Source organism: Glycine soja, chromosome 6, assembly GCF_004193775.1.
Source record: "Glycine soja cultivar W05 chromosome 6, ASM419377v2, whole genome shotgun sequence".
Taxonomy (NCBI): Eukaryota; Viridiplantae; Streptophyta; class Magnoliopsida; order Fabales; family Fabaceae; genus Glycine; species Glycine soja.
The window spans coordinates 10492918-10509202 of record NC_041007.1 but is presented as its reverse complement, the minus strand read 5'-3'; the positions used below and the strand labels follow the sequence as shown (position 1 = coordinate 10509202).

Below are 16285 nucleotides of genomic sequence, written 5' to 3'. Positions count from 1 at the left end.
ATGCACAGTAAAACCCGTCCCCAGTACGTTATCCACACTAACCTCTCTTTTATATTGATTGGCTAAAAAATACAAGCAAATGAAATGAGAAGTTTGATTGGTATATTTTTTTTTATCATGACGTTGATTGGTATATATATATATGATATGTAAATAATTAAATATCGTTATATCAATATTCTAATTCAATAGTCCAGCACCACCCATATTCGACAACAAGATCAAAATTCACCCCAACCCAAAGTGAACAGAACTGCTTTCCCAAACATGAAAATTCCCAATACCATACTCAAACTCTTCCTCTTCATCCTCTTGAACCCATCCCAGATAGCAATAGCACTAGCAAGTATAGAAGCATGTTTAGACAGCGTTTGCCAAACTCACGAGCCAGTAATCCGATTCCCGTTCCGCATAGAGGGAGAGCAAGAGAATTCATGTGGCCACCCAGGGTTCAGCGTTTCTTGCAACCACAACGGCCAAACACTACTTAACCTATCTTACTGCGGCGAAGAACTCAGAATCCAAAGAATAAACTATGCCGCGCAGCAACTATGGGTGAACGACCCCAACAACTGCCTCCCCAAACGCCTCCTCTCTCTTAACCTCTCCGCCTCTCCCTTCGACGCTGTTTACCGCCAAAAATTCACCTTCTTCAACTGCTCCTTCAACTTGGAGTACCTCGTCCGTCGTTACCGTCCAATAAGTTGTCTCAGCGATTCTCCCAAGTACCTCGTTTTTGCGACGCCTTCTTCGACTGTGTTTGGACACTTGTCGTCTGTGTGTGACTTGGTGGCGACGGTGACGGTGCCGGTTCAGTCGCCGTTTAATGATCGAGTGACGTCGTCAGAACTCAGCGACGATCTGCGATTCTCGTGGGACTCGCCGTCGTGCGGGAGGTGCGAGTCGCACGGTGGACGGTGCGGATTCAAGAGCAACGAGACTTTTGAGCTTGATTGTTCCCTTGTCCCTTCAAAAGGTAAACCATGTACTACCACTCACTCCATAAAATGTGAGTCTCAATATAAGAGCTCCATTAATAAGTGATGAAATTTTCCTATGAGTTATCATTGAGCATATTTTTAAGAAAATAGTCATAAAATTATGGTAAATGCTAACCATACATTTAAGGCATTGGTTAAGAATAAAGAAAAATTATTAAAAATTGTCATTAATGCACTTTCTACAATAATTTTCAATGCATTCTAAACATAAATTTTAATAAAAAAAAATATTTTGAATTTCTTAACTAACTAGTACTCTAATTCCTAAAATTATTTAGGCTTACATCATAAAAGTTTTATTAATGAGGGACCTTAGAAGTTAGAACATTGATTTTTTAGCATGTTGTAAAAGATTAACCATGAATTTTTACACTGACAGGGATTTCCCATGGTGCACGTTACGCCATAGTCATATGCATAGGGGCAACAGCTTTGTTGTGCTGCATGGGAGTATTGAGGTGCATCCACAGCTGGTTAAGAATCGGGAACCAAGATGGGCCTTGGGCTAATGAAACGGTGCCAGATTTTGAGGCTCTAGCGGGCTCACGGCCCACAACAGTCACGGGCCTCGACAGGCCCACAATTGAATCGTACCCAAAAATAGTGTTAGGTGAGAACAGAGGCTTACCAAAGAAGGGTGACAAGACCTGCTCAATATGCCTATCAGAGTACATACCCAAAGAGACAGTGAAAACCATACCAGAATGTGGACACTGCTTTCATGCACAATGCATCGATGAATGGCTTCCACTGAACGCGTCGTGCCCAATTTGCCGAACTTCTCCACGAAAGTTACCACAACCACGTGCTCGATCATCACCACAATAATGCTTTAACTTTTTATCTCTCATATTTATATACGAATCACTTTACCACAGAAGATTTTTAAGACAGGCATAATTTGATAACTATTACATTCTCCTGCATTGTAATGTGAAACATACATATCTTACAACTAGTAATGTAAATATTTCTTTGCAAAAGTAACCATTAATATTTGTTGAGTCTGTCTATAATCAATTAAATTAGTTATAATAAAAGTTAATAAAATCAATATTCTTGTCAATCTTTTATTAATTAATATTGAATCGCTGTTTATTTGCGATACCCCATCACCATAATCTATGTTAGTTTCAACTTTTGATTTTATGTTTGGTATTGATAAAGTTGTTGTTTGATAGTGTTTTATTAATGTTTTATATTTCTATGTAGCTTATTATAGAAGTTGATTTTAATTTTTCATATACACACACACACACATCTCTCGGTACAGTGGTGGCTGAGGCTACTGAGGCTCCTTTTTCGTGTATATTTTCATATTTTAAATATGTCAAGTTGGTTTTAGAGTGAGACGATCTCACTCTGCACTTTTGTCATTGTCTATCATTGGCACCGCCATCCGCTGCCACACCTATCTCCAACGATACCTAGATATAGGTCGTCTCTTCCAGCGTAGCCCAACCCTAGAGGTTTCGAAATCAGAAACCTCAACACACGTCGTTTTTCCACGTATCATTCTCAGGCATGTGCGTCCCACATGTACGTCTTCGATCACTAGAACTGTGATGCGACACCTGGGTTTTGGTTGTCGGCCTCTCCATATTCTGTTTAAGTCCTTAGATCGTTGTTTTGGTGCTATTTGGACAGTGGACCTATACACCTCCGTCCTTTGGCCTATTATTTTTTCTTCAGGTTTTGTGTCATGCATCTGTTACTGGATACTTCGTCCATGATTTCTCAAGATGACATTTACGAATTCCACTTTCACTTCTACTCCTTCTCCTTTTTATCCCACTATCATTATTCAAAAACTCAACTAAAAAAATTATCTATCTTGGTCTGCCTCAGTTAAGTTATGGTTCCTTGATCAAGGTCACTATGATCATTTGGAGAAAGAAGCCAGTGAAATTCCAGCAAAGAGCAAAAATCAGTGGAAGACACTTGACTTCCAACTTTGCGTTGTTTTATGGCAATTGGTAGAACCTAATGTGTTGGAAATACTCAGATCCTTCGAGACTTGTTTGTTGCCTTCTAGAAAAATGCTCAAGATATTTTTGCTAATGACATCCAGTTTATTTGATTCAACAAATCATGCATTTTTTCTCAAATAGACTAACCATGACACGACCTCACACATAGCCAAAGTCAAAGCTGTCGTTGAAGAATTAAAGAAGTTCCTAATACATGATTGTGGATGAAATGAAAATGAAGAATTTTGGAATGAAGCAAAGTGAAGCAAATTACTCTTTTTATTGCCATACTTCTCCCAGGAAGTGTGTTTACCTAATTGTCTATGTTGATGACATTGCTATTACAAGGAATGATGCTTCCAAAATTTTCCAACTAAAGCAACACTTATTCAGTCATTTTCAGACCATAAACTTTGGCTGCCTAAAGTATTTCCTTGGTATTGAAGTGACTCAATCAAATGAAGGTGTTGTCATTTCATAGAGAAAATATGCTTTGGTGGACATTTTGGAGGAGACAAGTATGACTAATTCTAGGCCTATTGATAGTCCTATGGATCCAAATTAGAAGTTAATGTCAAATCAAGGTTAACCTTTTTCAGATCTAGAGAGATATAGAAGGCTAGTTGGGAAACTCATTTATCTCACAATTATCGGGCATGGTCTATCATTTGTAGTCGGAGTTGTTAGTTAATTTAAGTAGGATCCTTACATTGACCATTGGAATGTTATGATTCACACTCTTAGATACATCAAAAAGACTCAAGGACAAAGATTCTTGTATAAGGATAATGGAAATACTCAAATTTGTGGATACTGTGATGTTGATTGGACAGGTTGTCCCATAGACAGACGATCCACCACTGGATATTGTGTATCATTTGGAGGAAATATTGTCTTTTGAAAAAACAAGAAACAAAGTGTTGTTGCTCGATCAAGTGCAGAAGCAAAATATAGAGTTATGGCTTTTGTTACCTGTGAATTGGTGTGGATTAAACAACTTCTTAAAGAATTAAAATTTTGTGATGTTCAACATATGAAGTTGTATTATAATAATTAGGTAGCTCTTCACATTGCTTTTAATCCTGTATTTCTGTTTGTAAATCTATTTTTTCTTTAATTTATAATTATTTATGGTTTTATTTTTTATTTTTTATTTTAAATATTTTTAAAAAAAATATATAATAAATAATATTAAGTTGACTTACTTTTTAGTATATTTTTTTATGATTTTATTTGATATGTTATTATTTAAAACATGTTGTATATATTTTTAATATATTTTATTTTAAATTTTTTTATTTAAAGTTTAAATAATTTATCAATAAAAATTAAAAATGACATAATTAATACTAGTATTTTTAATTTTTTTTTAAAATAAAAATAAAACCATAAATAATTATAAATTAAAAGAAAAAATAGATTTACAAACAGAAAAAAAGTTAACAAAACAAAAATAGGGGTACGAATAGAAAAAAAACAGTTTTTTAAAATAAAAAAGCAGGTTTCCTTTAAAAAAAATTTAAAAAAAGTTTTTACGAGTCGTAAAACAAAAAAAAATCATAAATAATTTTATGACTTTGTTTAAAAAATAAATAAAAATATTTGCGACTAGAGAATCGTAAAAAAAAATAACATTTGAACTGAAGTGATAAATAATTTTACGATTTCAGTTAAAAGAAATAATAAGCCGAATGAAGTCAAAAGTTATAACACTTGTTACGACTTAACTTGTTTTAAGTAATTTTTTAAAATATACCCCGATTGAAAAATTAAAAATTTGGTTACCCTACTTGATAAAAAAAGCCTTAATAATTACTATGTAGTATGTACTCCTTCCTTAACGAAATTGCACCCGCCACGTGCAACGCGAGGCCATTCATTCATTATTTGTTTCTTCTGTTTCTTCCCCGCTCGTGAGAGGAAAATACAACACTGAAAGTGAAACAATACTATAGTGCCTGGTGGTGATCGCATCGCATCTGCAACAAGCACAACATCGATGGCCGAGTAAGTTAACAATCACTGACATTGGTTTGCAGTATGGAAATAATATTGAATTTCACTAAAATTTAGATTGACAGGGTTGTTACTTCAGCTCCCGGGAAAGTGCTTATGACCGGTGGTTACCTCATTTTGGAGCGACCTAATCCAGGACTTGTCCTCAGCACCAACGCTCGCTTTTACGCCATTATCAAACCAATTCATCACGAAATCAAACCCGATTCCTGGGCATGGGTGCGCATATTCTTTTTCTTCTTCTTCTTCTCACTATTCATTCTTTCATCTTTTACTCACTCATTCTCTCTTATTGAATTTCCTTCAGGCATGGACAGATATCAGATTAACCTCTCCTCAGCTCTGCAGACAAGCCCTCTACAAACTCGCTCTCAAAAATCTCGCCATCCAAACCGTTTCCCCAAGGCACCTTCACCTTCTCCTTTTCAAATTATTTTTTTCACTATTAGCAAGCATTATAGAATTATTACTGTGCTCTTTCTGGTTTTGGTATTTCAGTGATACGAGAAATCCTTTTGTGGAATATGCGATTCAGTATTCCGTGGCTGCTGCTTATGCAACGTTTGACCAGAATAAAAAAGAGCTGTTGCACAAACTACTTTTACATGGTGATATTATGCTTCTTTACCCTTTTTGATAAATGGAAATTAGGTTTAAACGTCCGATTTTGTAACTGTATTGATCTTGTAGGTCTTGACATTACAATTTTGGGTGGCAATGATTTTTATTCATATAGGAATGAGGTAATTTACCCTTTTGTTTTGATGATTTGAGCTTTTAAAAGCTTAGACCAAGATATTTATGTCTTAACAAATGCTTCTCCTGCAGATTGAGAGACGTGGACTCCCTTTGACACCGGAATCGTTGGCCACCCTTCTGCCTTTTTCCTCCATTACCTTCAATACTGATGATGCCGATGGAGGGAGTTGCAAACCTGAAGTGGCAAAAACTGGTTTGGGCTCGTCTGCAGCGATGACAACGGCTGTAGTTGCTGCTTTACTTCATTACCTGGATGTTGTAAAGCTTTCCTCTTTGAAAGATCATTGGGAAAGGAAGGATGTTGCAGATCTTGATATGGTGCATAAAATAGCACAAACTGCACACTGTATTGCACAGGGGAAAGTTGGCAGTGGGTTTGATGTCAGTTCAGCTGTGTATGGCAGTCAGCGCTATGTGCGGTTTTCACCAGAAGTGATTTCTTCCACTAAGGTCCCCCCCCCCCCCCCCCCCTTCTCATATACCTTTCATATTGAGCGACAACTGATTCTTGCTTATTCAAGTTCATCACTTTATATGTTCTGTTTAGTATCTTTTAATAGACATTTCATTTCACCAATCCAATCATTGAACCTTGTCATATTATTACAGTGATCATGCACATTAAATTTGAGCTAAATTGGACATTTGTTAGTATGTGACTTATAGATGACATTTGTATTTTAAAAAAGTATATCATGCTAAATTGAATGTTATTCGATGAAGTATCAAAGTAGATCTTAATGAAAGCTTTCAATTTGACAATTGGATTGATGAAATTTAATGTCTTTGAGAAGGTATTAAATGGAGAACGTAGATCTCACTCTATATATATAAAGAGATGTGCATTTAACAGAAATGGCATAATGCACCCTCCCTGGTTTGTTTGACCCATATTTGGCTTCCATCTTGAGATTATTGACAACTATTATTGGTGAATTCTTGAAATGCTCATGACAAGTATGCTCATATATTATGTAGCCACCACTGTGCATTGCAATCAGTGTTTTTCCCATTTGTTATTGACAAGCATGTTAGGATTCTACTATTGGTTATTACTAGCAATGTTTGAGAAACATCAATAACTTCCTTTTTTTGTTTTATTGACATTCTAGGTAGGAGATATAGCAGTGCCTTTGCCAGATAGTATCACTGAAATTATAAAAGGAAATTGGGACCATGACACAGCTGAGTTCTCTTTACCACCTTTGATGACTCTTGTAAGCAACTTAAATTTTGCTACTTTTATGTCTTAAAAATGTGGCTATGGGCACTTACACCCTGCCCCACCTCCCTTCTCCCCCTATCTCTTCTGGTTGAAAGGGTGGTGGTGGTTGGGTGTACCTAAGTCCTCACTCTATATTTATACATTTGGTTTCTATTCAAAACCTTCTTTTAATAGAAAAGTAAAAAAAAAGAAATAACATTGTCTTGCTTGTTAGATACAGTCTTCTCCTTTTAGCACTCTTCCAGGCTTTTCAGAATTTTAAGTTTTCTGTTCCATGAATTACTTTTTGTCTCTGCAATCCACATTTTAGACTCATGATTACCAAATGCGTCTTACGTTGTCTAAGTTCTGATCTTTTATTTGATTATATGTTTATTTTTAATGTGAGTTCTGGAGTTCTTCCTGTATGTGGAAATTCAGTGCTCTGTCAGCTACATAAGCATATGTGATATTTATTAAGGATTGGCTAGAGTATAGTTGCATGAGTATGACAATCATGCGAAGGAAACAATAAAACTAACGTGAGATGTTTTAGTTCACAGGAATCAGATATTTGGAGCTAAGAGCCATTAACAGCTTATCTATTTTTAATATTTTTATGTTGTTTTATATCATTGTACTTTTCTATGTGCAGCATATGTAAACCTTGAATGCATTTGTCAATAATGACCAAAGAGACAAGCTTAGTGTTTTTCTGCAATAATACTCTTAAATTCAAGTTCACTAACCTAATTTTGAAAATTGTAAGTTGCCAGTTTAACAAACAGAAAGCTTGGTTCTTCAATTTTTTTCAATAATATTCTGAGTGAATAGTACTTAAAAATCACTTAGTTTCAAACTTCTATGTAAAAGAAGCTGAAAGATACATTACAAGATTGGATTTTTTTTTATGTCCACACCTGCATATTGAGATCTGTTAGGGAGATTGCAGGGTCTCTTGGAAACCCTGTTTTATTTGTTTCTATTTCAGTATTTACATATGACCTAATTACCTTTCATTGTAAATCCACCCATGGGTACGGGTAACACAGTGATATCAGTATATGCAGATGAATAATACAGAGTGTTTACTAAATCCAAGTTTGTTTTAGCCAGATTATATCATATATGAACTCTCTTGGTTCCAAGGCTGATTGATATCATTTTGTTTTTAGTTACTAGGAGAACCTGGAACTGGTGGATCATCCACACCATCGATGGTTGGTGCTGTTAAAAAATGGCAAAAGTCTGACCCTCAGAAATCCCTGGACACATGGAGAAGATTGTCAGAGGCAAATTCAGCATTGGAAATGCAACTAAACTTGTTAAGCAAATTAGCAAAGGAACAATGGAATGCATATAAATCTGTGATTGACAGCTGCAGCATGCTAAGATCTGACAAGGTATTTCTTTGAGATCAACTATTAGTAATTTTCAAGTCAGAATATTTATGCTTATGCAACCAAAGTAAAATGATTGACAATTCTTACTGTTTAACTCAAATAACTTAAACATTGTGTGCCACTTAGGTATTCTTTGCATTGGATCACACACTTCTTTTTGACTGTTTTCCATGTAGTACGTCTTTATTGATTATAAATATACATTTATTGCTTTGATGGTTTTGGAAGAGAGATGGCATTCAACTGTTTCTCTGTCAGCTTGTGAAACTCCAGAGTTTGATTCTGGCCGGATGTGAAGTTGGAACTAACTTGAAAATTTTAACTTCTTTATTGTACCTCTTGGCAGCCTTTCATACTTCATATGACCTTATTGCCTGAGAATTAAGAACCTCATAGTTGACAGTAAACTCAAATCTCATAATTATGGAATGATAAAATAATTATGTGGCCCAACTTTAATGGTCAGTTTGGTAACACTTAAAAATGGAGTATGAGCAATTCGTAAATGAGATTGATATAAAAATTATATTGGAAACACATCCATTAATTTTTCACCCCCAACTTGAAGGACGTTCCAAACTGACCCTTTTAAGGGGTGAGAATTGAAGGTGTCCTTTATCATTTGCACGGAGAGAAGGAGGAGCAATTAAAATAGGTTACTCATAACTTCGTGTGCCCAGAAATTAAATTTAATATTGTATTATCGGGAAGCACCCATGTGGGATCATTCTACAATCCATGTTAATTTAATATGAAGTTCTGTAGTCATTGTGGCCTGGATTTCGGTTTCAGGTTGTAAACTTAACAATTTCTGATATGATTTTCTTGAGAAATTTTTTTTTTTTTCAGTCAAGTTCTAGGGATTTTTCCTATATTGCGAGATTTCTTCTTTCATGTTGATGTTTGAACTTTGAAATTCAAATTGCTTGATCAGTGGATAGAACAAGCTTCAGAACCAAACAAGGAAGCAATTATTAAAGCACTGCTAGGAGCAAAAGAAGCCATGCTGGGGATTAGATATCGTATGAGCCAAATGGGCGAGGCTGCAGGTGTTCCAGTAAGTTCATGAACTAATTGAGCACTTATTTTTATGGTTCATATGATGGCGATTTTGATTATACAAATATATCTTGGTGGAATATACATTACCCTTGTTTTGTTTTCATTTTGTTTTTTTTTTTTTGGTTTGAAATTTAGTGATTTTGCTTTTTCCATTAACACCTCTTTCGGTACTACTACATCTCTCATCTTCCTATGGAATAAGAATGATCGTGAAGCTAAGTTGCACAATTTACTTGCAAATAATATATGTCATCCCAGTGATCCATAGGAAAGGATTAAGGTTGGATTGAGTTCCATAGTGGTTAGTCCACTTGCTATCTGCATATTCCACAGAAAGAGGTAAACAGGGTTAGTGTCTTGGATTCGGTATCGATAAAATGCACATGGTAAAATAAAAAGATAGCATGCATTGCCAATTTGCCATAAAACGCTGTCAATCAAGAACTGAAAGAAATTCCTTATCAAGATTTCTTGCACCACCAAGTGATTACTCCTGTTGTCTTAAAAAGTACAATTTACTACCTATAAACCTGCTGCAGGGAGTTAACTTGTTCATGTTAGCTGACTCTGCTTTTGTTTCTTTTCGTTGTGGGTTCTTGTTTTAGGCATTCTTCTCCAGTTCAACAAAAAAAAGGAACCATTTATGTGTTTCATCTAACATCTTAAGATTTTGGTATAGTTGATCCATGACAACAATTTTACCTATAAACTTGCTATGGGGCCAATGTCTTAGAAATCTGGAGTGCCACAACTGTGGTTCGGTTAAAATAGAGTTGCTTTGTTTCAACATCTTATGAACCCCTTGTATCAATCAGAAGATTGATGTTTAATGGATTAGATACGATTTAGACTGTGTTTATGGACCATAATTGCTATATTTACTTGCTGTTCAGCTTTTATAAATTGAAATGTAGTCAGAGGTTTTGTATTAGAAACTCGTTTATCTGATGGATTCATCATTTAAAAAATTTGACAATTTATGACTTCAATGTATACAGATTGAACCAGAATCACAAACACAACTTTTAGATGCTACAGTGAACTTGGAAGGAGTATTGTTGGCTGGAGTGCCAGGGGCAGGAGGATTTGATGCAGTCTTTGCTGTTACCTTGGGAGATTCGAGCAGCAATGTGACAAAAATATGGAGTTCACTCAATGTCCTTGCCTTGTTGGTTAAAGAAGATCCTTGTGGCGTTTGTTTAGAAAAGGCTGACCCACGAACCAATGAAATCACATCAGCTGTGTCTTCAATTCATATTCAATAAGTCCATTTCCATCAATTAAAATTTGTATGTCACCACAAAATAGTTCGGCGGACTGTGGCTTCACTAGGTATTAGTGTTTGCTTCTTTTTTTTTTTTTTTTCAATTGCGGGGGAAAATGAGTGAAAGATTGAAAGTAAGCTTTAATGGTTATAGTTTTTTTTCCTTCAAGTGAAGCCCCCTCCAATTATTCGTGGTTTGTAAACGAGCAGGAGATTCTTTGAATCTAGTTTCCTATAGCCTAGTCAGAACAGAAGAAAACATCAAAATTTCAGATTTGTTGTGTAACATCTTCCGTGCTTGTTCAGATGTACCTACTTTAATACAACTGGTCGAGAGAATACGTTAAATAACTTAGCTAAAACTTTCCTCGCAACTTTGGTTTCTTTCCCCTCATATGTCTGACATGTACTGCGTGTGATGTAATAGCAATATCATTGGCCTGACACGAACCAGACCCCGAAGACCTATAGGAGGTATGGGTTTGAGATAAGCAATTTCTCAACGGATGGCTTCAGCCTATAGGAGGACCATTAGCGGTCCTAAAAAGGTAATATTTGCAGATGAAATGAAAATTAGTAAATTACAATTTTACAACTCACTAAAAGAAAATTTTCCGTAAATAGGAGGTATGGGTTTGAGATAAGCAAATCCCCAATGGATAGGTTTGTAATAATAGCTTCTATCACGGAACTATGAGCTATATAGACACAATGACAGTCTGAATTTTGAGCAATGTTAGCATACAACTTACAAGAAAAATAGATTATGGTACTTGCTATAAATAGGATGACAAATTCCTTGACTGGCAATTCAGAAGATATTGCGAAATAACATTCACCATAGCGTGATAGAACTATACAATTTAATATGTAATAATGCTCATAAATATGCACACTCTAAACATCACGTACGAAGTAGGAACTCATCAAGGAAAGAAGGCCAACATTGCACAGATGAGATCAGCTATCCAAGTTCTAGCAGCTAGGAACTCATCAAAGATAATTAACGATAAATGATTAAAAAAAATTCCTCACCAGGTACGCATTCTGATACTACATTTCCACAATAATGAATACAAAGGTACTTCTCTCATAATTCTGCTAGCACTTGATTCACATTTGTTGATTTAACAAGACTGATTGATGGTTCGTGTTTCTCATCTCTAGCAAGGAACTGGACTCCTGTAGGAAATGGCCACAACCTTGAGACAGATTATTCATCCATTCAGATTAGGATATTCATTGTCTACCCTAAAACTGCCACACTCAGCCAGAGCTTTTGCATTGAGCTCCCTACCATATTTCCAGACATAATTTAGACCCACAAGAAGCTCAGTAATTACTTCTTCTGTCTTTTCTTGATTTGCAAAGTAAAGGGTCTGTACTAGCAGCACGTTTGTCCGGGAAATAAAGCTCTGCTGTTCATAACTTCTCTCAGACTGCCATCTTATCATGTTATGAGCAAGTGGTGCCAGCCATTCAAGTATGCTTGACATTGCTTCATTCCATTCTTCTGCTAGACTTGGGTCATAGATTGATGATGATGATGATGATGCCAGGGTCTTGGTATATGGTTTTAGCTTGGCCTTAAGGGAAGCTCTCACACGTCTTGGTAACATGTTATACAGGTCATCTCTTGCATCCAGACCAATCAAGTGTGAAGAAGCTGCTAGCTTCTCAATCACAATGATAACATTTGCATAGTGCAGTGCTAGAGCAGCAGCACCAAGGGTTTCAGGTGGAGGATTAAATAGCTTGCAAAGAGGTTTGAAGACTGATTGAGTATGATGAACTACTTTTCCAGGACCAAGAGGGTTTGAATTAATATCTTTGAGATTCTGCGTTCCATAATGAACACCATTTGCACTTGACTGGCAGTCAGTGAATATGGAACTGTCCCAAGCCATACAACCTTTGAAAGGTCCTACTTGGGTCAGTCGACTGGATCTTGTGCTAGTTTCCTTCCCACTTATGGCAGCAGAGTGTCCATAAAACTTCCAAATCTTACTCTTTTTTTTTCTTCCGGTAACTGGGACTGATGGATTGAATTTCCTTCCAAGAGGACCTGAGTAAAAATTGACGTTTGTTGAATGCTTTTCTAAAATGGGGCCTGACTTCGTGGATGAGTCACCAAGAGGACCTGAATGAGAAATGCTTGTTTTATTTGTTGTTTGACCAATTGGGCCTGATCTAGCAGTAATAGCATTAAGGGGTCCTGAAGAAAACCTGGGAATATTATTCTGTGATGGTTGGTATGAAGATTGCAATATTGTAGAAACCGATTGACTTCTGTAAATGAAATCCGAATTCAAGACACTTGAATTAGTGGTTCCGCCAACATCCACCATCTCTGTAAGTCCAAATACATGGTTGATCTTGCAGAATATTGTGAATAAGGATCTTGCTAAAAGAAGTATTGTGTAATCATATGTCCTGTTCCACAAAGAAATATCCTGTAAGTGCTTCACCTCCATCCTCTTCCATGCAACCTTCTTCTGATACTCCATTAAAGTTACACCATCTGACTCACCATTAGCCTTCACTCTTGTAAAAGTTTGCTCAAGATCAGCAAGCACTTCCATCTCTTGATACAAACTTGCATTAGTTGATATAAACTTTTCCATCCTTTTAATCTTCTTTTCCATTTTCTTGCCAGTGAATTCCCACCCATATGGATCACTTCCCGTAGTGATAAACTCGTAAAAGGCATTCCCAAAACCTTTGAAAATTGGATCACTGCATTTCTTAGCAAGCCTAGCCACAGACTCAGCCACATGTGCCATATTCTCAAGTATCTCCAAACAGATCAAACGTTCAATGAAATGATCATCATCTGAGACAAGCTTTCTTATGCCCACTGAATTTGTGATTTCCTCCCTGAATCTAACAATCTGTTTATCACTCAAAGACTGCCATAAATTAACTAGCTTGGACATCAAGCTTGCTATTTCAAATGCTAATACTTCAATGACCACCTTCTCAGAATTAGCATCATGCTTCCGAGGAGCCTTCCACAGACTACGAAACCATGATTCTGCAACCATTGCTAATATAGGAATGGAGAAAACCTATACTCTTGACAAATCCAGTGCCATAGCTCTGTAATACTCAGCAAATAAAATACAAAATGAGATTGTTAAAACAGTAATTAATTATCTCATACACATTTCAGATAAATTTCAGCCTGTATAAAAATATTTCATATGTTCAGGTAAATATCTCAAATGTAACCAAAGAAGCTATTAAACACTATTTGTAAGTTGCATGAAAGCAAAGAAAATCATTTGCTACTTGAGAAAAAAAACATATGCATTATATCTTTTTCTTACCTTCTTTCGTTTACTATTCTGTCCCACACTAATAGAAGGAGAATGAGTGGGGTTGACTGTTTGAGCTTGCAGTAATTCACTTTGGTCTAGTGCATACTGGTTTGGTGCTCTTATTTCTGCCTGCTACACAGCATCATACACTTACAGTCATGCCAAGCTATTGCTAGTGTTTTAATTTCAAAACTAGAATATATTATCTTCTTTTGCTTCACATGTTTCAAGTATAAAAATACATCACTTGGGAAATTGAATGCATTTGTTTCCTTTTTTCTACCCAGCCTATCTTTCTTCCCCTTGCTTACATATGGCTCAAATTTATTCCACATATTAGGCATTTTGAGAGAATGGATAGATAAGGCTCAGGTAAATATTCTTTATGTTTTACATGCTTTGTCAAGGCATACAATTCTAACAGATGTACTAATTCCTTGCATCAAATCATCAACAGTAAACCAGTGTGAAGTGGCTCTCTTACCTCTGAAAAATTAACATATATTCCAGTAAAAGAAAAAATAATGTTTATATTCCCCCTTGTTGCTCTTTTTGGTGTTTGTCCTGGCCCTTGTAGTTTCTGATGGATAGAAATGCTTCATTAAGAAGCAACTAGGGAATATAACTTTTCAATTATTTCAGGTAAATACTGCTGAAGAACATATACTGGAAAAAAAAAATGCATACATAAACCTAAATATCGATCCTATTCCCTGTCTACTCATTCATTAAATCAAGAGTTAACTAAAATTCAAAGCTAAAAGGGACTACATTTTTTTTCTGAGCAAATGGTTTCATACCAATAATTTACACTGCAATTAAAAATCCATAATTAAACCCAAATCCTACCAGCAAACCCAGACTCCAATACCTTTAATTTTTATTCTCCATGATAAAAAAAAATAGAAAAAAAGAAGAAAAAAAAGCTCAAATTTAGATACTTTTTTGTCAACTTTACATCACTTCACCATCTTGTTTGCTTATATGTGCAAAAAACTATAGCAGTCAAAGCTCAAATCTTTAACACCACAGAGTGATTGCAGCAAAAGTGAAGCACCCAAATGGTAGAATCAGTAGAAGAAAATGAGCATGATGAAGTACAATTGAAGAACACAGAGAAAACCAGAAACTCACCGATCACAAAAAAGAAGAATCAGCCCGTGAATCATTGAGGAACTGAGAGAAGAGAGAGAGAGAGAAGGTGCAGTGTTAGGAAATAAGGTGCACATGGAATGGAAACAAAGCAGAAACTGAGATACAGAGAGAAAGCGAGTGAAACCAATGACCCCCCAAAAATAAATATTTTATTTCAAATTTAAATATTCAATAAAATCAATATTTCAGTATTTCACAACTCATTCATAATACACCATCATATCTCTTTATCATGTTTAGGAAAATAATAACATCATTTTTAAGATTAATTTTAAATATATAAAAATCCCAATTTCTATTTAAAAATATTTATCATATATTAAAGTATATAATAGATATCTTTAATGAAGGTTTATTACTTTTGTATGTCTAAAATTAGTTATAAATCCAAGCATTAACAGAATTATATTTTCTTAAGTTGTTACTATTTTTTATATGTTGAAAACTTAAAGTGCTTTTATGGTTAGATCTTTAAAAGGTTGTATGTAGTTAGTTTAGTAATATGGTCATTTTTTCTTGAAGCTCAATTTTGTTCACTTCTAGTTTGCTCTTATGTAAATATACAAAAAAAAAAAAAACAGTAATATGTTTGATTATTTTTTATATGCATAATTGAAAAATTCTGTTCAATATAAATAATGAAAGACTGGAGTATAGTGAGTAGAATGTGATTTTTTTTGTTACTAGTGTGTGATTTTCTTTGAATGACCAATGCGAAATATAATTTGTCTGTGATATAATAATTTATTATATCAAGTTAAAATACGAATGTAAATTATTATATGGAATTTGAAATTTTAGATTCTTTTTGTTAAAAAATAAGTGGTCACGTATGCGTTAAAAAAATTAAAATAAAATTCATTGTTATTTACATAAAGTTTCTGAAGAAAAAAGTATATTCAACGGCAATAATAGAGTTTGTTTTAATCATCAAAAGATTTTTTTTATCGCAAAATGGTTCAAATTCTGCATAAAATATTAAGGTTTATTTATATGATTCCATTTAATAATAAAAATATTACTTAATACTTCTTTCATCTTATATTATTATCTCTTATGTAACCAAAAAAATATCATTTGTCTCTTGAGATATACAATTAAAAAGTTGTTACAAATTAATTTAATCGTTTA

The 16285-nt window shown here is 34.9% G+C and overlaps 3 protein-coding genes across 6 annotated transcripts; 2 read left to right on the top strand and 1 right to left on the bottom strand.

Annotated features, from left to right (window-relative positions):
* Nucleotides 1–168: 168 nt before the first annotated feature.
* LOC114415538 (RING-H2 finger protein ATL20) lies at nt 169–1995 on the top strand. Its single transcript, XM_028380291.1, has 2 exons — nt 169–976; nt 1381–1995. The coding sequence occupies exons 1-2, from the start codon at nt 268–270 to the stop codon at nt 1827–1829; spliced, it is 1158 nt and encodes a 385-aa protein (XP_028236092.1). The 5' UTR covers nt 169–267; the 3' UTR covers nt 1830–1995.
* Nucleotides 1996–4819: 2824 nt separating this feature from the next.
* LOC114415536 (phosphomevalonate kinase, peroxisomal-like) lies at nt 4820–11053 on the top strand. 2 transcript variants are annotated; one of them, XM_028380286.1, is made up of 10 exons: nt 4820–4978; nt 5053–5206; nt 5295–5392; nt 5486–5595; nt 5678–5730; nt 5816–6196; nt 6859–6963; nt 8126–8353; nt 9288–9410; nt 10414–11053. In XM_028380286.1, the coding sequence occupies exons 1-10, from the start codon at nt 4971–4973 to the stop codon at nt 10678–10680; spliced, it is 1527 nt and encodes a 508-aa protein (XP_028236087.1). In that variant the 5' UTR covers nt 4820–4970; the 3' UTR covers nt 10681–11053. The 2 variants fall into 2 exon arrangements, with proteins under 2 accessions (XP_028236087.1, XP_028236088.1); XM_028380287.1 differs by having other exon boundaries at nt 4828–4978; nt 5045–5206.
* Nucleotides 11054–11427: 374 nt separating this feature from the next.
* Nucleotides 11428–15281, bottom strand: LOC114415534. 3 transcript variants are annotated; one of them, XM_028380285.1, is made up of 4 exons: nt 15134–15279; nt 14484–14579; nt 14009–14128; nt 11428–13778 (listed from the first exon to the last, which is right to left on the bottom strand). In XM_028380285.1, exon 4 carries the CDS (start codon nt 13721–13723, stop codon nt 11897–11899), a length of 1827 nt encoding a protein of 608 aa, XP_028236086.1. In that variant the 5' UTR covers nt 13724–13778; nt 14009–14128; nt 14484–14579; nt 15134–15279; the 3' UTR covers nt 11428–11896. The 3 variants fall into 3 exon arrangements, with proteins under 3 accessions (XP_028236086.1, XP_028236085.1, XP_028236084.1); XM_028380284.1 differs by lacking the exon at nt 14484–14579 and having other exon boundaries at nt 14009–14131; nt 15134–15281; XM_028380283.1 differs by lacking the exon at nt 14484–14579.
* Nucleotides 15282–16285: the final 1004 nt, after the last annotated feature.